Here is a 17,251-nt window from a genome sequence, read left to right as displayed (position 1 = left end):
AATTGGCAACTGAGGCCCCGAGACGCCCGTGTGGCCAATTAACGCGCAAATAAATTGAGCCGCGTCGCGTCTTGTCTCCGCGTCGCGACCTTGTTCAGCAACAAATCCTGCTTGCCCCTATCCACCCTTGCTCACAAGTATGCCCCGTCCTAGGCGGACTACGCGCAGTGAGGCCTCAGCGTCGGTCACTACGACGTCAGCGACTGTGTCTCCATCGTTCAGCTCCAAGAGCTCGAAACAGTCTACACCCGCAACGTCGATAGCCGACGAGGCAGACAAGCCGGTGGTCCAGACAAGAATGTCCGCAAGGAAAAGTGTTGTTGAGAGCAAGAAGCGTGCCCGAGAGAGTGATGAGGAAGCCGAAGAAATGGCTAGCAAGACCGGCACAAAACGCAGAGTGATCAAACGTGAAGTCTACGTAGAAATCCGGGTTCCTTCCAAGGTATTCGATTTGCAGTCTAGTAGTCACGTAGCATGTGCTAAACTGGTTGTCCTTGTAGAAGTCCACCGCTGCTGTCGCGGGGTCCTCAAAAGGGGCTAGGCAGCCGGCTGCCATCAAGACTGCGATCGAAGTAGAAGAGAGCGTTGACGAGGTCCCAGACAGCGAGGAAGAAAAGGAGCTCGTGCTCGAGTCTGACGACAGTGGCTCTGAGTACGCAGCTTCTGATATCGACGATGTGCCCGAGGACGATGAGAGCAACCACTTCGACGAGGACTATGTCGAGCCTATCGACGATGAATACGTCGCGGAGGGCATCGACGACGAGGACGTCATGGTGGGAGCTGCCATTCAAGCGTCCCTTGAATCTGCTCGGCAGGACGATAGTCGTAACGCAGGCATATCCAGTGCAGGCGCAAGCTCATCGAAGCAGCGGCCCTCCACCAGCTCAGCAGCGGCCCTTCGAGCCGCTGCCGCAGAGCGTCGCCTAGCCAAAGAACGAGACGGAGCGTCTGTACAGTCTCAGTCCGAGCCCGAGTCCGAGCCCGAGTCCGAGTCCGAGGATGAGCGACCACTCGCCAAGAGCAAGGGCAAAGGAAAGGCGAAAGTCTCAGGCGCGCTCGCGAAGCTGGCCGATACCAGTGAACCGAGACATATGACGTTGGCCGAGCGAAAGCATGCTCGCAAGCTCGCTAGAATGGAGAAGTCAGAAGTCAAGCAAGAAGAGCAAAAGTTGCGCTACAAGCTCGGCCGTAAACTGACTTACGTGAGTATACAGCGAGATCATTAGGATGTATGGCTCAACTTCCCCTTGTAGGCCGAGAAGTCTACAATCGCTCTGCAGATTCATCACCCAGAGCTCAAGGACGTCTGGGGTAGTCTTGAGAGAAGTGTTGCCATCGTTGAGCCGAAGAAGGCGGAAGCACCTCCTGGCCTCAAGATTAGCCTCCTGCCGTTCCAACAGGAAGGTCTGTACTGGATGAGGGAGCAAGAGAAGGGCCCTTGGAAAGGAGGCATGCTCGCAGTAAGTATCATTGTATTGGTCGTAGAACGCGCATATTGACTTGAGATGATTATAGGATGAGATGGGGTACGTTCGCTTGCTCGGCAATATGATTCTTAAGCTGACCTTCGTTCGCAGAATGGGCAAGACAATACAGATGATATCGTTGCTTGCGTCTGATGCTGGGATCAAGCCGAACCTTGTCGTTGCGTACGTCCGTCCCACTTCATCACCCTAGCCCAAATCGACTCACACGCTGCCGAATGGCCTGTCAGACCGACCGTCGCTATCATGCAATGGCGCAACGAAATTGAAGCACACGCGGAGGGCTTCAAAGTGCTAGTATGGCACGGAGCTTCCAGGGACTCCAATGTCAAGACCCTCAAGAGCTACGACGTGGTTTGTATCATACTCCGTGTTCCATCCTGATGCTCGTCCTCATGAGATGCCTCAGGTGCTCACTACGTTTGCCGTGCTCGAGAGCTGCTTCCGAAAGCAAGAGAGTGGCTTCAAGAGGAAGGGCAGGATCATCAAGGAGAAGTCGCCGGTGCACAGTATTCATTGGCACAGGATCATCGTAAGGCATCGTAGGGAGCACCGTAGAATTCGTTAACGAACCTTTTTCACAGCTTGATGAAGCGCATAATATCAAGGAAAGGGCGACCAACACAGCGAAAGCCACGTTCGAGCTGCAGGGTACATTTAGGTGGTGCCTGTCCGGCACACCTTTGCAGAACCGTGTGGGAGAGCTGTACAGTCTCGTACGGTTCCTCGGTGGCGATCCCTTCTCGTACTATTTCTGTAAGTCCCAGCGTCCGGAGACGTGTGTCGCGAACTGACGATTCATATTTTCAGGCAAGCAATGTCCGTGCAAGTCCCTGCACTGGAAGTTCTCTGATAAGCGCAGTTGCGATGGTAAGCCCGCTGGATTTATGTATTCAGAACAGCGCTGAAAACTGCTTTTAGACTGTGGACACAGCCCCATGAAGCACGTACGTACACTAGCATGTACTAGTTATACGTGCCAGACCTGACGACCTTTGCTCTTCAGACATGCTTATGGAACAACGAAATTCTGACTCCTATTCAGAAGAACGGAATGGTCGGCCCTGGAGAAACTGCTTTCAAGAAGCTCAAGGTCTTGCTTGACAGAATGATGTTGCGTCGTACGAAGGTACGTATCTCTTCATTTAGCCCACCATCGTTGGTTGACTGTGTTGTGCACTAGTTGGAGCGTGCGGATGATCTCGGTCTACCACCTCGCACTGTAATCGTGAGGCGGGATCACTTCAGTCCCGAGGAAAAGGAATTGTATCTGTCGTTGTTCTCGGATGCTAAGCGGCAGTTCAATACCTACGTTGATCACGGTACCGTCTTGAACAGTACGTTTCAATGTCGATATTACTTCTCACGGATGCTAATCTACCATCGTAGACTACTCCAATATCTTCAGTCTGTTAGTATATCTTTCGACGTGCCGCCGCTTTCATGACTCAACTCGTGATACGTAGGCTTACTCGCATGCGACAAATGGCCTGCCATCCCGATCTCGTGCTGCGGAGCAAGACCAACGCGGGGACCTTCTTACAAGACGACCAAGGGGAAGCTACCGTCTGCCGGCTTTGCAACGAAGTAGCCGAAGACGCCATCCAGGCGAGATGCAGACACATCTTCGACCGTGAATGCATCAAGCAGTACCTGAACACAGCCATAGAAGCGAATGTACGTAGCCTCGCACTATGCCCGCATGAACGTAACGCTCAATGACTGGTACAGCCCGCTTGCCCCGTGTGCCATCTACCCCTCACCATTGACCTCGAGGCTCCTGCGCTGGATCTTGAGCAGAATGCGAAGCCGCGTCAAGGCATCCTCGGTCGCCTGGAGCTGGACAAGTGGCGCTCGTCTTCGAAGATCGAGGCGCTTATCGAGGAACTCGACAACCTCCGGCGAAAGGATTGTACCACGAAGAGCATCGTGTTCAGCCAGTTTGTGAACTTCCTTGACTTGATTGCCTATCGGCTGCAGAAGGCTGGGTTCACTGTAAGTGTTCGCGTATGCGTTCGAGAGCATACGCTCAGACTTTACCTAGATCTGCCGTCTGGAGGGAACAATGTCTCCTCAGGCCCGCGATGCAACGATCAAACATTTCAGTGAGTGCGCCGCTTCGTCCCCAGGACAAGGGTGCTGACTGCATGTCAGTGAACAACGTTCACGTCACGGTGTTCCTGGTCAGCTTGAAGGCTGGAGGAGTAGCGTTGAACTTGACCGAGGCGTCTCGCGTCTTTTTGATGGATAGTTGGTGGAACCCAGCGGTGTGTTGTCTTCATCCTGTATGTTGAAGTCTAGATCTCATCGTCGTCTCATCTAGGTCGAGTATCGTGAGTGCTTACGTAGACCTGCTGGACGAATTATTTCTCATATCCTTTGCAGAGGCCATGGATCGTATACATCGACTTGGTCAACATCGGCCAGTCGAGGTTGTCAAGTTGGTCATTGAGGACAGTATTGAAAGTAAGATCGTACAAGTAAGTGTCTGGTTTAACGGCTTTTGTCATCGACGCTAAGCAGGGACCTGGGTGTAGTTGCAAGAGAAGAAAGCAGCGATGGTAGATGCTACACTCTCAACGGATGATTCGGTGAGTACATTTGAAGTCGGGACGTACCACTTGAGTCTGAAGGCATATGACAGGCTATGGGACGCCTCACTCCCGAGGATGTAAGTTTTGGTGTCACATTCATTCGAAATTCATTGCTAAGCGTCATTGCTTTTGTATGCAGCTTGGCTTCTTGTTCAGGGTAAGCTTCTTTGGCATCACCTGGCCGCACATCGTCGCTAATAATACGTTTAGCTGTGATTGCAAATTTGGCGACTGAAAATGTCGAGAAATCGTGCCCGAGTCCCAAGTCCCATCAACGTTCCGCTCTGTCTTGCTGCATCGCTGTCGTAGGTCCGTTAACGTCTTAATTATTGCCTGCTTGGCGCATAGAACTACTCTTCACGAAATTGTATGTGGGCTTTCTAGTATATATACAAATTTGAGATCGATGTGCACTGCTTATCGCTCAGAAAACGCCGGGTACCAGCTTATACTCCGTCTTCTGCGCCCAGTTGTCCCACTGTCCTCCAAATTCCTTGCGGAGTACTTCATCCTCCACCGCAGTGCGCGCTATGATTCCGGCTGGTATGATGCTCAGTATGCCGAGCCAAAGGCAGCCCATCACTACGCCCACGGGCGTTGACCACAGCCTTAGGTTGTCCGTCCAGTACGAGCCCGGACCCAGCTGCATAAGCGCCATCCCGGTGAGCGCCAGGATGCTTCCTGTGTACGCTGGGTGACGGACGATGGAGTATGGTCCGGTGGTCACGAGCTGGTGGCCCTCGCGAAGGGCGAGCTCGAAGGTGAAGAAGCGGCCGAGGTGTCGATAGCAAGTAGCCCGGATGAAGGCCCCGGATGCCAGCAGTAGCCAGCCGACGACGAATGTGCTGGTGAGGGTGACATTCCTTCCTGTGCTGGATGGGAGTTCCGATGGAGCGGAAAGGAAGTGCGAACGGCTGTACTGCAGGCTTATTTGCAACGATTCACAGAGCAAGGTGAGGAACATCGAGGGCTGCGGTCAGGGTCATTAAGATAACGAGGCGCAGCGATCGAAAGGCGTACTAGGACTAGCAGAGGAGGCACCCATCGGATAATTGCCCTGAATCCTCTGGTCTCGAGTCCGGTGAACTTCTTCTCCTCGCACTTCTTCGGTGGTGGCTGAGGCGACTTGCCACACTGATTATGGGTCAGAACATTCCATGTGAAGCGAATAATCAGGCTCACTACTCGAACAAAATATACCGCGGATAGTAACAATAGTATCTTGTAAAACAGAGCGTCAGTCATCTGGTAGGGGCAGCGGTCTAGATGAAGTCTGGCAATGACAAAATTTGTACTGCTCAGATACCTTTATATATACGCATTGTGGACCCTAACGCTGTCGAACAGCCTACAGGCTCCTGTGTCTGAGTCGCTTACAAGGTGGCTGTCAAGGTCATTCCACGAGCATTGACAGTGTCCGATTGACAGACGGAACACGAGCCTGTCGGATGTTCCGCATCGGACATGAGAAATCCAGCGAACTTGAATGGAATGTAGCATGCCAAAGGGCCGCGATGACCGTCATCATACTACGAGAATGGAGGGTGGTTGGTCTCGATTCGCGCAGAATGCACGTCATTGTAAGGTACCTAGTAGACGTGATAGAGTTAGTTTGATTATCTGACAATCTTATGCAAGTGATCAGACAAGCAGTGAAGACAGCCAGCCCAGCTGAGCAAGATGCTACGCCTCTCTGCTCAAATGATAGGGTCTTTCCATTCTTCGCGCCATAATAGGGGTGTCAATGCATCGTTGCCGTGGCACATGTGCGTCACCGACCAATGCACTGATGCTGTCGATGTGGCGGTGGTTCATAGTCCGTGGTCGTTGGCGTTAAGCTATGAGCAGCGCAGATCATTATTTCATGTACTGTCCCGAGCTGTCGGAATGGGTGCCTCTTCGGAGACCTTGACAGTAGATGCTGAGCCAAAATTCGTCGCTAATTTGGACATCGCCTTCCCAGATAGCGCCAGCCTGAGCACAGCAGTGACAGCACTGAGCAAGTTACATGACATGACATGGCGGATCAAAAACAGCCTTGCAGTAACGTGCGAGGGCGCCTAAGTTGCGTATTCTGGTTCTATGCCTCGCTGTCGATGAGCCGAGAGTATCAGCACTCATAGAATTCAAGCGATGCAAGTGCGAGGTGGTGGTCCGTGATATGAACCACAAGGGTTTCCTCATTTGGCCTCGGTAATTGCCCTGATCCGACTGGTCAGCGCTTCAGCACGAATCACATGCCGCCGATGATCGCGACGAGCGCTTCGCGTTCCCCACTGCGCCCCCACGGGGACTTGGAGTTGCACGGGCCCGGAGTACTTGACAACTGCCGACCTAGTCGGACGTCCTCTCACCACCCAGTCTTCGCGAAGTTTGACCCATGTCGCAGGCAATGAAGTCGTTCACAGTGGACGAAGTGGCTAAGGTGGGTGTCTACCTTCATTCTAAGATGTGACTGCCAGTGGTAGAACTCACGAACGCTGTTAGCACAACAGAGAGGGTGATGTGGTACGCAGAACAGCCGCATTGTCATCTACCCAGTCTAACGTGCTGTAGTGGATCGTCATTGACTCCAAAGTATACGACATATCCAAGTTTGCGAACCTGCATCCAGGAGGGACTGGGGTCCTCTTGACCGAGTCGATTGGTAAGCCCCTGCTACGTCGCAATTCTGAGCGGGGCTCAACTGCGTTATCAGCCGGAAAAGATGCTACGCAAGCATTCTTTGGTCTCCACCGACACGAGGTTCTCTTGAGACCCCAGTACGCTCGGCTTCAGATCGGTACCATAGCCGGAGAGGAGCCAGCCATCAAACCACTTGCCACCGACGAGCCTTCGCGTGTCCCATTCGCCGAGCCGTCATGGCTCTCGTCTGGTTACTTCAGCGCGTACTACAAGGACAGCCATAGGAAGTTCCAGCGAGCCATGCGGAAGTTCGCCGTGGAAGTCGTGTACCCAGATGCAGTCAAGTGCGAAGACAACGGCAAGCGGATATCCCAGTCTGTCGTAGATCAGTTGTGGTGCGTGTTCTTCGTACCACATAGACCCGCAAGCGTGTGAACTTTTGTCAAGCGCGATGAACATCCCGGCAATGCGACTGGGTCCTGGCAAACACCTGAAGGGTCGTTCATTACTGGGAGGGATCATCTCATCCGACGAGTTCGACCATTTCCACGAGGTATGATCTGTTGTCCCGTGTTGTTTCACAACCAGACTTAACCACGAACAGTTGATTGTCAACTTCGAGCTGTCCCGCTTTGGCACGCGTGCCTATGTAGATGCGCTCTTAGCGGGCGAGGTGATTGGCCTCCCGCCGGTGCTCAACTTCGGGTCGCCGGAACTCCAGGCAAAGGTGGTACCCGAAGTGCTCGACGGGAAGAAGTTCATCTGCTTGGCAATCAGCGAAGCCTTCGCGGGAAGCGATGTGGCCGGCCTGCAGACGACCGCGGTCAGAGAGGGGGATGAATGGGTGATTACAGGCACTAAGAAGTAAGTAAATGCTTCCGAGCGTAAGTCATCAGCGTCAGCCATTGACCGCAATGTTAGATGGATCACCAACGGAATGTTCGCGGACTACTTCACCGTCGGATGCAGGAGTAAGGTACGATATCAACATTCTAGAATGCTGGGCTTCCCGGTGACACACACATCATTTACCAGGATGGCTATGTCGTTGTCCTTGTTCCACGATCCGACAATGTCGAGACCAAAGCCATCAAAACGGCGTACTCATCGACTGCTGGCACTGCATACGTCACATTCGAGAAGGCTCGCGCTCCAGTCGCAAATACGTTGGGCAAAGTCGGTCAGGGGTTGCAAGTCATCCTGAGCAACTTCAACCACGAGCGATGGATGATTGTCTGTACGAGTCTGAGTGCGCAGCGATTGGTGGTGGAAGAGTGCCTGAAGTGAGTCGTCTGACTGATCCTGACCTATACGCCTGACGTTGTGGCCGGTAGATGGGTGACCCAGCGAATAGTCTTTGGTAAGCCGCTGAGCTCGCAGGCCGTCGTACGCTCAAAGCTTGCGAGTATGATCGCTCGAGTGGAAAGCGGCCAGGCCTGGCTAGAGTCCATCACACACCAGATGAACAACGTGCGTGTTTCCGCCGCATCGCGGCAGATGAGTGCTCTGACGTCAGGCCTTCATGCAGATGGCATACCACGAGCAGTCCGACAAGTTGGCGGGACAGATCGGTCTCCTGAAGCAGTACGTCTGATGCAATGCATCTCGCGGAGACGACGATCAGGCTGAGCGTTCCGGGCTATTGTATAGGTTCATAACACGCACAGGCCGTGAGACTGCAGAAGATGCCACACAGATATTCGGTGGCCGGTCCATCACGGCAGGTGGCATGGGCAAGCTGATCGAGAATGTGCGTGTTTTCTTGCTCCGCTTTTCTATTGCGCGAGTCTGAGACACACGCTTGTGCTGCCTAGTTCCATCGCACGTCACCGTATGATGCTATCCTCGGTGGCCAGGAAGACGTCCTGGGTGACTTGGGCGTACGGCAAGCGATAAAGAAGATGCCCAAGGGCGCGAGGTTGTGATAGCTGTCAAGAAGTCGGTGCACAGGTTCTCCCGCAACCTGGTCGTCATATCATGCATCTCGTCTTGTATACGTTATGTAGTAACGGAATACGGTGGCTCGGACGATTTCTACTGTGGAGTAGGAGGGAGCTTCGTGGTGCCAGGGCGTGTCTGGACCATTGGCAGTGCCATCGCATTATCGACATTGGATCCGCGAAATGTATCAAGGCCCGAGGCCTCGCGTTCACCACCTGAGCTGCCAGCTGTTCAAGTTCATTCAATTGGCCTAGGACCCAATGAAGGAGGAACGTTACCCCCCTACATGCTGATACTCTATCTCCTAGGATTCCAGCGTACTAGTACTGCCAGTGATTGAACGGTGACAGCAGCTGGAGTCAAGAGGCTGGAGTTCGATCCGAATCGTGTATAACGGGCGCTTCACTTGTCTTGTTCTGCAATCATCCAGCCTTCGGAGCTCGATTGCCAGGAAATTGTCGCCGCGACTTCACTTAAGGTAGTACTAGCCAATCACAGCTTCTTGCCTACCCTTCACCTACAGGTATTAATCGCGGCGTTCCGGTCTGCAGGGGACTGGCCTAAGACTTGCGAGTCATGTCGGAAGAGGATGTTCCACCCAGTGCGGATGCAACCGACGGTCATCTACACTGGATGAGAGAAGCAATGGACATGGTAACGTTAATCTTGTGACCTTCTTTATCGTCTAGCTGAACGATGGTGTCAGGCAGAGGAAGCTCTGGCGGCTGCTGAAGTGCCCGTGGGCTGCGTTTTCGTAAGGGACGGAAGAATCATCGCCAGAGCACGTAACCGCACCAACGAGCTGCGTAATGTACACCCTCTCGTCCCTAGAACCTTGTGTGTGCACTGAGGGCCCTTCCATGCACAGGCAACGCGGCACGCTGAGTTGGAAGCAATCGACGAGATTCTTGCGGACGCGACGCTAACGCCCGCGGTGACTCAGTACCCGCTATCGGAGACGACGCTCTACGTGACGGTCGAGCCCTGTATCATGTGTGCGTCCGCCCTCAGACAGATGGGGATCAAGGAGGTCTTCTATGGTTGTGGAAATGACCGCTTCGGAGGGTGCGGGAGCGTCCTCGGCGTGAACAGCAAGTGAGCGCGCCACGCAGCTGTCTCTTCACGGTAATGCAACTGACCGGGTGACCTATATCACATAGGCTTTCCCACCCAATCCATGCGCCATACAAGGCGCACGGTGGATATCTACGGGAAGACGCGATCTTGGTACTGCGACGGTTCTACATCACCGAGAACACCAACGGTAAGAAGGCGGTACGGACGAGAGGTCACGGCGCTGACGACATCATTATTAGCTCCGATACCCAAAGCAAAAGGAAATCGAGTCTTAAAGACGGACATCCTTCCGCGATCGTCTTCGGGAGACCGGGATTGATGCTCTGACTCGGAGGCGCACCATCGGATTTGGTTTGGTGCTGCAGCACTGTATCGTCGTCGCTCCACAATCGGAGAGGCTTCTCTGGCATTGTGTACCTGGCCAGACTTTGAGTTGCTGCTTGTGGGTACCCCTTAACAGCCGATGTGGTACCCCGCATCCTCCAGATGACTTGCGGAGCTACAGTTGCCATCCCTTGACCCTGACAGAGGTTCGATGTAGAGATGGACACCCACGGTGGTCGGAACAAGAGTTGCTCACCGGTAGCTGCGCGTATCCCGGAGGTCGGTGACCAGGGGCTGATGATGGCGAATAGCAGTCATAGGATGCAGTGATACAAAGCCTGCTTTCGAACGATGAGATTCCTAGATGAGATTACTACTAGCGTAGGGTAGGTCAACAAGATGACATGGTCTAGACATGGGGATCTATGTGTTTATGGTTCATTGTGCGTTTGCAAAAGACCGCAGACCGCTGCTGCCTGGCGCTCCGTATCGCTGAACATGATACTCGAGTCCCGCCAGGTCTCAGCTAATTCCGCTTTCCTCGATGGCACGTTTCCGCTCCTCCTTTCTGGCAGCGGACGTGCGCAACAGCCAAGCGAGATTCTCATACACAACAAACGTGACGCACGTCCCGGGCAGGACGCGCACCAAGTTCGTGCCCAACCCTCGGTAAAATCCACGCAACCCCTCCTCGGCAAAGGTACGCTTGATGCATGCTCGGATTGTGGGGTACAGATGCGCCGTCGCGTTGTTCTATCACCATGCTCAGCGCTGATATAAATGAGCTTCGCACAGCGAAATACCGACCTGTAGACGTGATCGGACTACTTGATACGGGTACGTCAGTGACAGGGCCCAAAGCTTGCTGGCACCTGACATGATCGTGTATGAGGTGTTAGACTGTAGGCTCTGCGTCAGAGGGGCTAGATCGGTCTGCCAACTTTTCATACCAGTTTATCGTCGGCTGGCGTGTATTCTTTGCCGTCTTTGGCGAGCTGTTTTCTTTTGCGCTCGAACCCCCATTCTTTCATCTTCTCGTATGCCATGAACTGCATCGCGCCATTGCTTACGCCAAAGAGTGCCAATGATGTACCCCGATATAGGCCGCGTGTTCCTTCCGTCCTATAGATGGTTCTGAGGCCGTCTGGAGTACATGAAACAGATTGTCAATTACGCGAACAACATGACCCGAGCGGTAAGCCAAAACTTACCCCAAAGACCTCGGTAAGACTGCGGACTGTCTGCGCGCGTGGTGAACATTCTGACTTTGACGACCCATATGGGATTTGTCATAATGGCCGTCACGGCACCTGTGCAGGCAAAAGTTAGAGTCTCGGGAATAGAAGAACTTCTAGAGACTGCGAACTCGCTTCCGCAGAATATAGCAGATAAGAGCCGGAGGAGAGTTTGTAGTTCGGATCCCCTCCCGTGGCCCGGTTCTTGAGCATGTTGTAACTTCACGGCTGTCAGGGGAGGTGCAGCGGTCTGATATGGTGACACTCACAATAAGAAATAGAGGCCCCAGCTGGAAGCATTGCCAGCGATGTTGGGACCGACACCTCTATAGAGACCTCGCCATCCTTGCTGTGTCTGGATGTCCTTGAGCGACAGCCAGATCTGTTTTCCGAGGCCACCTCGTGGCCGGTCAGTCGCTACTTGGAATTTGATTTTGAGGAGGTCCAAAGGGTGCATGCATAGCACCGCGACGACACCAGCTCCCAAGCCAGCGAATGCATGGTCCTGTAATGAAGGCGGTCGTGAGGTCGTGAGACGCGGTCGCATTGCACATGGGAACGGGCAGCTTACTATCGCGGTCGTCGGGAAGAAACTGGGAGGTTGCTGCGACATGCAAACCCTGCGGGTGGGCTAATGGGATGCAGCGCAGTGGTAGGGAGCGGGCGACATCCAACGGCGGCTACCGCGGCTTTGCGAGACGAGCGCACAATTTCGCCCTCGCGTCATCAGTGTCCATAAGAGGCAATAGATAAGATAAGATGGGCTCTTTGACTGGTCGGCGCGGGAAGGCCAATCCCTGTTCCACGGCCAGCTGTCAGCTAAGCACACCGACTCGCGTAGAGTCGCGTCGAGGAACGAAGTGTGTCGGCCAACAACGTTGGGGAGGTGTGTCATGTCTTCCATGATGCAAGCAGCACGTCGAGATTGACCCGGATCGCAACAGCATCTTGTCTCGCAGCGTTACATACTAGGCGCGTATGAATATTGAGTCACGCCGCTGATTTGGGTCTGCCAAGTTGGGATTCAGGTGGAGATTTACCAGGTTCTGCCCCTCGGAGAAATCGATACTGATTCACGCCCAGATAGAGTCGATAGACAGCACATGCTATGCGTGGTGCTCTCTTACGTGCTCCGACAGCTGTCGGGTTCTTAAGACGCGCCCTAGTACGAGCCAATTTACACACCACGTCCGTCCGAGCCATGCCACCACGCACCCCATGGACCCCCAACCGCTACCCCCCATCTCGTCGCTCGGACCACGTTGACGTGTACAAGAGCGAGTCCAAGAGCGAGGTCCGCGTCGCCGACCCGTATCAGTGGCTCGAGCAGCACTCCAAGGAGACTGAACAGTGGGTGGACGCCCAAGAAGCGTTCACGCGAGCCTACCTGGATCAAAATCCTGAGCGGCAGGGTCTAGAAGACGAGATCAGGCAGAACGAGAAGTTTGCTAAGGTATGTCTGCCAAACTTGGTCTTCCACCTCCGTATACTGAACTATCGTCGTAGTTCTCCTCTCCCAGTTTGAAATACGACAACCGCTGGTACTGGTCCTACAACTCCGGATTGCAGGGCCAGAACGGTGTGTAGCGGATCATCGGCTGCAGCAGATTTGTTCATGAGGCTTTTCTGCGCAGTGATCTACCGTTCCACAAATGAGAAGCTTCCAGACGTCAGCAGCGATACGGGCCCAGGCGGCGAGGTATTCTTCGACGTGAGTATTTGGTAGTGTGGTCCACTTTCTCCGGATGACTGATCATTGTCCTACTATATGCCCCGATAGCCGAACCTTCTAACCACGGATGGGACGGCAGCAATAGCCGGCAGTGCTTTCGCTCGCTCAGGGGAACTTTGGGCGTATGGTATCTCGCGCTCGGTGAGTTGCCGTAATGCGACCTCGTCATGGCGTTTGCAACTCACGCGATGTCAGGGAAGTGACTTCTTCACGGTATACGTCCGGCCGACGTCTGCACCCTTCGCACCGAAGGAGGGTTCAGACGCGCTTCCTATACATACGGAGGGTGCTCTGCCAGATGAGATTCGCTTCGTCAAGTTCTCGGCCATCACGTGGACAGCGGACTCGAAAGGGTTCTTCTACCAGGTCGGTGCATAGTATTCGTGTTTGCGTGTTGTTTAGCGAGAGATCGACCGTGCGTCAAGGATTGACAGTGAATGTTAACACATGAATCGTCTAGCGTTTCCCCACGAGAGAGTCTCATGGATCTGCAGACGAGGACAAGGCCGGAACGGAGACGGACGCCGACCAGAACGCGATGTTGTACTACCATCGCATTGGTACTTCGCAAGGTAGGTAGATCGGTTCCTGCAGCATGCTGGAAACATGGGGTGCTCGGTACGACGCTCATGGACTCTATACCTGTGTAGCGGAGGATGTTCTGGTGGTCAAAGACGACGCACATCCAGAATGGATGTGGCATGTAGACGTATCAGAGCTAGACGGACGCTACTTGATCCTTTCTGCTAGCCGCGACACTGCCAGGGTATGTAGTGCTTCAGTCAGGAACCTCTTATTGTCTCCTAGCTCACGCCGTGTTGTTCTCTAGAAAAATCTTGTGTGGATAGCAGACCTCGAGAAAACCTCCATTGATCAGAACATCAACTGGGACAAGCTCGTCGACGATTTCGATGCTGAGTTCAACTAGTATGTGTCTCGTCTGGCCAATGATGTCAGTCGCTGACTCAGACAATTGCTGGTGATTCGGGATTAGCATCGCAAATGACGGTACCAAATTCTACCTGATGACCAACAAGGATGCACCCCAGTACAAGCTCGTCTCCGTGGACCTCGCTGACCCTCCAGAGAAGCGTGTCTTCCGCGACGTCATCCCCGAGGATAAGGGCGCACACCTCGAAGACGTGATAGCGGTGAACCAAGACTTCTTCGTCGTCACGTACAAGCGCAGCGTGCGTCCGTGCTCCGCGCCCCGCTCACCTCTCGTCTGAGAACCCATTTATATAGGTGATAGACGAGATCTACGTGTACGACAAGTCGGGCAAGCAGCTTTCCCGAGTCGGTGCCGACTTCGTCGGGGCCGCGCGGGTCTCAACGAGGCGTGACCATACGTGGTTCTTCGCGCAGCTGATCGGCTTTACGAACCCCGGGATCGTCGCGAAGTATGACTTCACGGAGAAGGACGAGGCGAAGCGCTGGAGCGTGCACAGGAAGACCGTCGTCACGGGGCTGAACTCTGATGACTTCGAGGCTAAGCAGGTCCGTTGGCTGAGGTCATGGCTTTGCGGCGACTGAACGTGTCCATGCGTAGGTCTGGTATGAGAGCAAGGACGGTACGAAGGTCCCGATGTTCGTCGTCCGGCATAAGGACACCAAGTACGACGGGTCAGCGCCAGCCTTCCAGTATGGTGAGCAAAAATGCAATGACCATTATTTCTAATGTTCCCAATCATAATCCACGTGTGACCTGCAGGCTACGGCGGCTTCTCAATTGCCGTTTCTCCATTCTGGAGCTCACCCATCCTGACGTTCTTGCAGAAGTACGGGGCTGTCCTGGCGGTGCCTAACATCAGAGGTGGCAGCGAGTTCGGCGAGGAGTGGCACCTGGCTGGCACGAGGGAGCGCAAGGTCAGTGTCTCCATCCGCCCGTGATCATCGCTGCCTATGGATCGCTGAACGCGTTTGCCTTAGCACAATTGCTTCGATGACTTCATTGCCGCATCGTAAGTTTTGAAACCAGATCTGCATCGTTAGTATCTGACCTAACATCAAGGGAATACTTGGTTGAGCACAAGTACGCCGCGCGAGGAAAGATTGCGATCAACGGCGGATCAAATGGAGGTCGGTGCGTTCTCTAGCAAGGGCCGGCAGGTACTCATTTTCGATAGGTCTTCTCGTGGCTGCTTGCGTAAACCGAGCACCGGAGGGGCTCTTGGGTGCTGCGGTCGCTGAAGTGGGTGTACTTGATCTCCTCAAGGTAAGCTACGACCAGACTTTGGATGGCGCATAATACTGACTACAATGCTAGTTCGCTGATTTCACAATCGGTCAGTAGGCTGCGCCGATTAGACGATTTTCGCGGGCCTCATTGCGTTGCAGGTCGAGCATGGACTTCTGACTACGGCGACCCGCATGACCCACACGACTTCGACTTCATATACCCGATATCTCCTCTGCACAACGTTCCGACGGGCAAGGTGCTTCCTCCAACAGTGCTCCACACTGCCGACCGTGCGTGTCCAGTTCATGCCCTGCTTATCTCGCTTACCGGACATGGACAGACGACGACCGAGTGGTGCCCCTGCATTCCTTCAAGCACGCGGCGACCTTGCAGCACACGCTGCCCAGCAACCCGCATCCTCTGCTCATTCGCATCGACACGAAGGCTGGGCACGGTGCCGGAAAGTCTACCGACAAGAAGTGAGTCGTCCTCATGCTTGTCACCTGGTGCGCGATCTGACTGACGGGTCGCAGGATCAAGGAAGCGGCGGACCGCCTCGGCTTCATAGCGCAGTCGATGGGCCTGGAGGCAAAACGCGGTTAAGGGTGCTCTGGTTCTGTCCGTGAAATGTGTTTTGTTGAACGGGTTTCCTGCAGACGGTTGGTTCATCGGCTGTGATGTGTCTGGACATTACGAAAGTAGATACTGAACTCTCTGACAAGAGCGATTTTACGATCTAAGTACTATTCGGAGAATAACTGCGCACGCTCGACGATACAGCGTACCGTTAGATGGGGTGAGTTGTGAGCGGGTCAAAATAAGTGTGAGTTTACCGCAACACCGTTGCCTTACGGCACAGTCTGTACGGTTGAATGTACAGCCTTCAGTTATGCATCGTCCAAAGGATGTCCAGGCCAACTTTCTGAATTTTGAGTGCTATTTGAATGGGGGGCGAAGCGTGGCCGGTGTTTGTGAGAAGTGTCCGAGTCATAGACCCTCAAGCCTGAAACAGGTTATCTGAGATCTGGCTCAAGCACAGGCGTTGATTTCCACAAATGGCAACCGGCTGCAAAGCGTCATTGCCGAGCTCACAGACAGCCTACCTACTCAGACTGTACTCAGCTGTAACAGCTCATCTGATAGTCTGATCAAAGCTCAAGTACGTCCTGCTTTCCTTGGTCCTTTGAGCCTTGCTCACTATATTACCTTGTGGTCGCAGTTCATGAACGTGTTACGAGCTGCCACGCGCGGCTTGCTACGTCAGAGCGTGGTCCATCCCTTCCGTGTCAGACCCATCCCTTCAACGTCGCGGCTTGCACATACGCCTGCACCTGGCACCGGCAGGAACAAGAAGAAGGGTTCAAACCTCCAAGCGCGTAATGAACAAATCCCGTATCGCGTCGTCAGAGTAGTGGACTCGGAGACGAGCCGCCTGGGCGACGAATGGGTCGCCCTCTCGGACATCCTCGCAACAATCAAGCGGAAGGAGTACTACGTCGAGCTCGTCGCCGAGTACCCCGAACCGGTCGTGAAGGTCATCAAGTCGAGCGTGGTCTACAACAAGATGCGTGCACGGGCGGAGCGGCAGAAGGTGAAGCGGGAGGAGAAGGAGGTGCAGATGTCCTGGGCCATCTCGTCTGCGGATCTCACGCGCAAGCTGGAGAAGGTCAGGAAGGAGCTGGAGGCAGGGAACCGGGTAGACCTGGTGTACACGCCGAAGTCCGGGCAGCCCAAGCCTACCCCAGCGCAGGTGAAGAACCAAGCAGCAGAGATGGTGAAGGCGCTAGAGGATGTAGGTGAAGAATGGCAGCCACGGACGTCGACGAAGACGACACTCGTCATGCACTTCCAAGGGCACAACGAACCTTCGGCGTCGAAAGATGCTGGTTCGAGTCACAAAGCACGGTGGGAGGAGAAGAAAAAGAAAAAGATTGAGCGGCGGGAGAAAGAGTTGCTCAGGCAGAATAGGTACCCAAAACAACCGCAGTTACCGACATCCTCAGCATCATGACATTCCTCTTGCCCATCACATTTGCCCTACACATTACATTAGACAC

At 54.0% G+C, this 17,251-nt stretch overlaps 7 protein-coding genes across 7 annotated transcripts; 5 read left to right on the top strand and 2 right to left on the bottom strand.

Moving 5' to 3' along the window:
• Positions 1 to 70: 70 nt before the first annotated feature.
• On the top strand, positions 71 to 4,490 carry C8Q71DRAFT_730038 (SNF2 family N-terminal domain-containing protein). The gene is made up of 23 exons (XM_047922067.1): positions 71 to 442; positions 501 to 1,205; positions 1,257 to 1,463; positions 1,519 to 1,529; positions 1,581 to 1,652; positions 1,718 to 1,841; positions 1,897 to 2,019; positions 2,072 to 2,243; positions 2,298 to 2,357; positions 2,409 to 2,434; positions 2,494 to 2,616; positions 2,671 to 2,824; positions 2,877 to 2,898; positions 2,954 to 3,164; positions 3,219 to 3,482; positions 3,532 to 3,592; positions 3,642 to 3,754; positions 3,811 to 3,820; positions 3,873 to 3,967; positions 4,025 to 4,078; positions 4,132 to 4,158; positions 4,221 to 4,238; positions 4,292 to 4,490. The coding sequence occupies exons 1-23, from the start codon at positions 140 to 142 to the stop codon at positions 4,295 to 4,297; spliced, it is 2,961 nt and encodes a 986-aa protein (XP_047784593.1). The 5' UTR covers positions 71 to 139; the 3' UTR covers positions 4,298 to 4,490.
• Position 4,491: 1 nt separating this feature from the next.
• Positions 4,492 to 5,374, bottom strand: C8Q71DRAFT_825774 (uncharacterized protein). Its single transcript, XM_047926287.1, has 3 exons — positions 5,264 to 5,374; positions 5,102 to 5,215; positions 4,492 to 5,051 (listed from the first exon to the last, which is right to left on the bottom strand). The coding sequence occupies exons 1-3, from the start codon at positions 5,324 to 5,326 to the stop codon at positions 4,506 to 4,508; spliced, it is 723 nt and encodes a 240-aa protein (XP_047784592.1). The 5' UTR covers positions 5,327 to 5,374; the 3' UTR covers positions 4,492 to 4,505.
• A 975-nt stretch (positions 5,375 to 6,349) lies between these two features.
• On the top strand, positions 6,350 to 8,891 carry C8Q71DRAFT_13077 (acyl-CoA dehydrogenase NM domain-like protein). The gene is made up of 12 exons (XM_047916478.1): positions 6,350 to 6,506; positions 6,569 to 6,589; positions 6,638 to 6,728; positions 6,780 to 7,101; positions 7,154 to 7,259; positions 7,311 to 7,570; positions 7,628 to 7,682; positions 7,742 to 7,989; positions 8,041 to 8,176; positions 8,235 to 8,290; positions 8,357 to 8,456; positions 8,521 to 8,891. Exons 1-12 carry the CDS (start codon positions 6,462 to 6,464, stop codon positions 8,629 to 8,631), a joined length of 1,551 nt encoding a protein of 516 aa, XP_047784591.1. The 5' UTR covers positions 6,350 to 6,461; the 3' UTR covers positions 8,632 to 8,891.
• Positions 8,839 to 10,277, top strand: C8Q71DRAFT_13261 (tRNA specific adenosine deaminase). Its single transcript, XM_047916493.1, has 7 exons — positions 8,839 to 9,125; positions 9,199 to 9,301; positions 9,354 to 9,458; positions 9,516 to 9,742; positions 9,808 to 9,911; positions 9,964 to 10,166; positions 10,230 to 10,277. The coding sequence occupies exons 2-6, from the start codon at positions 9,224 to 9,226 to the stop codon at positions 10,041 to 10,043; spliced, it is 594 nt and encodes a 197-aa protein (XP_047784590.1). The 5' UTR covers positions 8,839 to 9,125; positions 9,199 to 9,223; the 3' UTR covers positions 10,044 to 10,166; positions 10,230 to 10,277.
• A 126-nt stretch (positions 10,278 to 10,403) lies between these two features.
• Positions 10,404 to 11,997, bottom strand: C8Q71DRAFT_13158 (mitochondrial carrier domain-containing protein). Its single transcript, XM_047916483.1, has 7 exons — positions 11,855 to 11,997; positions 11,553 to 11,788; positions 11,415 to 11,503; positions 11,260 to 11,358; positions 10,999 to 11,192; positions 10,856 to 10,948; positions 10,404 to 10,801 (listed from the first exon to the last, which is right to left on the bottom strand). Exons 1-7 carry the CDS (start codon positions 11,894 to 11,896, stop codon positions 10,571 to 10,573), a joined length of 984 nt encoding a protein of 327 aa, XP_047784589.1. The 5' UTR covers positions 11,897 to 11,997; the 3' UTR covers positions 10,404 to 10,570.
• Positions 11,998 to 12,089: 92 nt separating this feature from the next.
• Positions 12,090 to 16,188, top strand: C8Q71DRAFT_730023 (prolyl oligopeptidase). Its single transcript, XM_047922066.1, has 21 exons — positions 12,090 to 12,169; positions 12,228 to 12,311; positions 12,367 to 12,736; positions 12,790 to 12,862; positions 12,918 to 12,994; positions 13,064 to 13,156; positions 13,211 to 13,381; positions 13,476 to 13,587; positions 13,666 to 13,781; positions 13,845 to 13,942; positions 14,010 to 14,205; positions 14,261 to 14,512; positions 14,565 to 14,661; positions 14,727 to 14,881; positions 14,945 to 14,976; positions 15,027 to 15,094; positions 15,142 to 15,230; positions 15,282 to 15,300; positions 15,353 to 15,484; positions 15,535 to 15,673; positions 15,728 to 16,188. The coding sequence occupies exons 3-21, from the start codon at positions 12,392 to 12,394 to the stop codon at positions 15,795 to 15,797; spliced, it is 2,334 nt and encodes a 777-aa protein (XP_047784588.1). The 5' UTR covers positions 12,090 to 12,169; positions 12,228 to 12,311; positions 12,367 to 12,391; the 3' UTR covers positions 15,798 to 16,188.
• Positions 16,189 to 16,241: 53 nt separating this feature from the next.
• On the top strand, positions 16,242 to 17,235 carry C8Q71DRAFT_13066 (uncharacterized protein). The gene is made up of 2 exons (XM_047916475.1): positions 16,242 to 16,353; positions 16,414 to 17,235. Exon 2 carries the CDS (start codon positions 16,417 to 16,419, stop codon positions 17,203 to 17,205), a length of 789 nt encoding a protein of 262 aa, XP_047784587.1. The 5' UTR covers positions 16,242 to 16,353; positions 16,414 to 16,416; the 3' UTR covers positions 17,206 to 17,235.
• The last annotated feature ends 16 nt before the right edge of the window (positions 17,236 to 17,251 follow it).

This window comes from Rhodofomes roseus, assembly GCF_022264815.1.
Source record: "Rhodofomes roseus strain CIRM-BRFM 1785 chromosome Unknown C8Q71scaffold_1, whole genome shotgun sequence".
In the NCBI taxonomy this organism is placed as follows: domain Eukaryota; kingdom Fungi; phylum Basidiomycota; class Agaricomycetes; order Polyporales; family Fomitopsidaceae; genus Rhodofomes; species Rhodofomes roseus.
Note: the sequence above shows the minus strand (reverse complement) of the source record. Positions and strands in the feature narration are given on the sequence as shown.

Coding starts and splice junctions, on each gene's coding strand:
- C8Q71DRAFT_730038 (XM_047922067.1), top strand. CDS start 140: ATGCCCCGTCCTAGGCGGACTACGCGCAGTGAGGCCTCAGCGTCGGTC. Junction 3,483..3,531: donor TGCAGAAGGCTGGGTTCACT/GTAAGTGTTCGC, acceptor GACTTTACCTAG/ATCTGCCGTCTGGAGGGAAC. Junction 3,593..3,641: donor TGCAACGATCAAACATTTCA/GTGAGTGCGCCG, acceptor ACTGCATGTCAG/TGAACAACGTTCACGTCACG.
- C8Q71DRAFT_825774 (XM_047926287.1), bottom strand. CDS start 5,326: ATGACTGACGCTCTGTTTTACAAGATACTATTGTTACTATCCGCGGTA. Junction 5,216..5,263: donor CGGTATATTTTGTTCGAGTA/GTGAGCCTGATT, acceptor ACCCATAATCAG/TGTGGCAAGTCGCCTCAGCC. Junction 5,052..5,101: donor TGCCTCCTCTGCTAGTCCTA/GTACGCCTTTCG, acceptor CCCTGACCGCAG/CCCTCGATGTTCCTCACCTT.
- C8Q71DRAFT_13077 (XM_047916478.1), top strand. CDS start 6,462: ATGTCGCAGGCAATGAAGTCGTTCACAGTGGACGAAGTGGCTAAG. Junction 7,260..7,310: donor AGTTCGACCATTTCCACGAG/GTATGATCTGTT, acceptor AACCACGAACAG/TTGATTGTCAACTTCGAGCT. Junction 8,291..8,356: donor CAGATCGGTCTCCTGAAGCA/GTACGTCTGATG, acceptor GCTATTGTATAG/GTTCATAACACGCACAGGCC.
- C8Q71DRAFT_13261 (XM_047916493.1), top strand. CDS start 9,224: ATGTCGGAAGAGGATGTTCCACCCAGTGCGGATGCAACCGACGGTCAT. Junction 9,302..9,353: donor TGAGAGAAGCAATGGACATG/GTAACGTTAATC, acceptor CGATGGTGTCAG/GCAGAGGAAGCTCTGGCGGC. Junction 9,912..9,963: donor CATCACCGAGAACACCAACG/GTAAGAAGGCGG, acceptor CATCATTATTAG/CTCCGATACCCAAAGCAAAA.
- C8Q71DRAFT_13158 (XM_047916483.1), bottom strand. CDS start 11,896: ATGTCGCAGCAACCTCCCAGTTTCTTCCCGACGACCGCGATA. Junction 11,359..11,414: donor GCTATATTCTGCGGAAGCGA/GTTCGCAGTCTC, acceptor TTGCCTGCACAG/GTGCCGTGACGGCCATTATG. Junction 10,949..10,998: donor CGCCAGCCGACGATAAACTG/GTATGAAAAGTT, acceptor CAGAGCCTACAG/TCTAACACCTCATACACGAT.
- C8Q71DRAFT_730023 (XM_047922066.1), top strand. CDS start 12,392: ATGCGTGGTGCTCTCTTACGTGCTCCGACAGCTGTCGGGTTCTTAAGA. Junction 12,863..12,917: donor CGGATTGCAGGGCCAGAACG/GTGTGTAGCGGA, acceptor TTTTCTGCGCAG/TGATCTACCGTTCCACAAAT. Junction 14,662..14,726: donor AGCGCCAGCCTTCCAGTATG/GTGAGCAAAAAT, acceptor TGTGACCTGCAG/GCTACGGCGGCTTCTCAATT.
- C8Q71DRAFT_13066 (XM_047916475.1), top strand. CDS start 16,417: ATGAACGTGTTACGAGCTGCCACGCGCGGCTTGCTACGTCAGAGCGTG.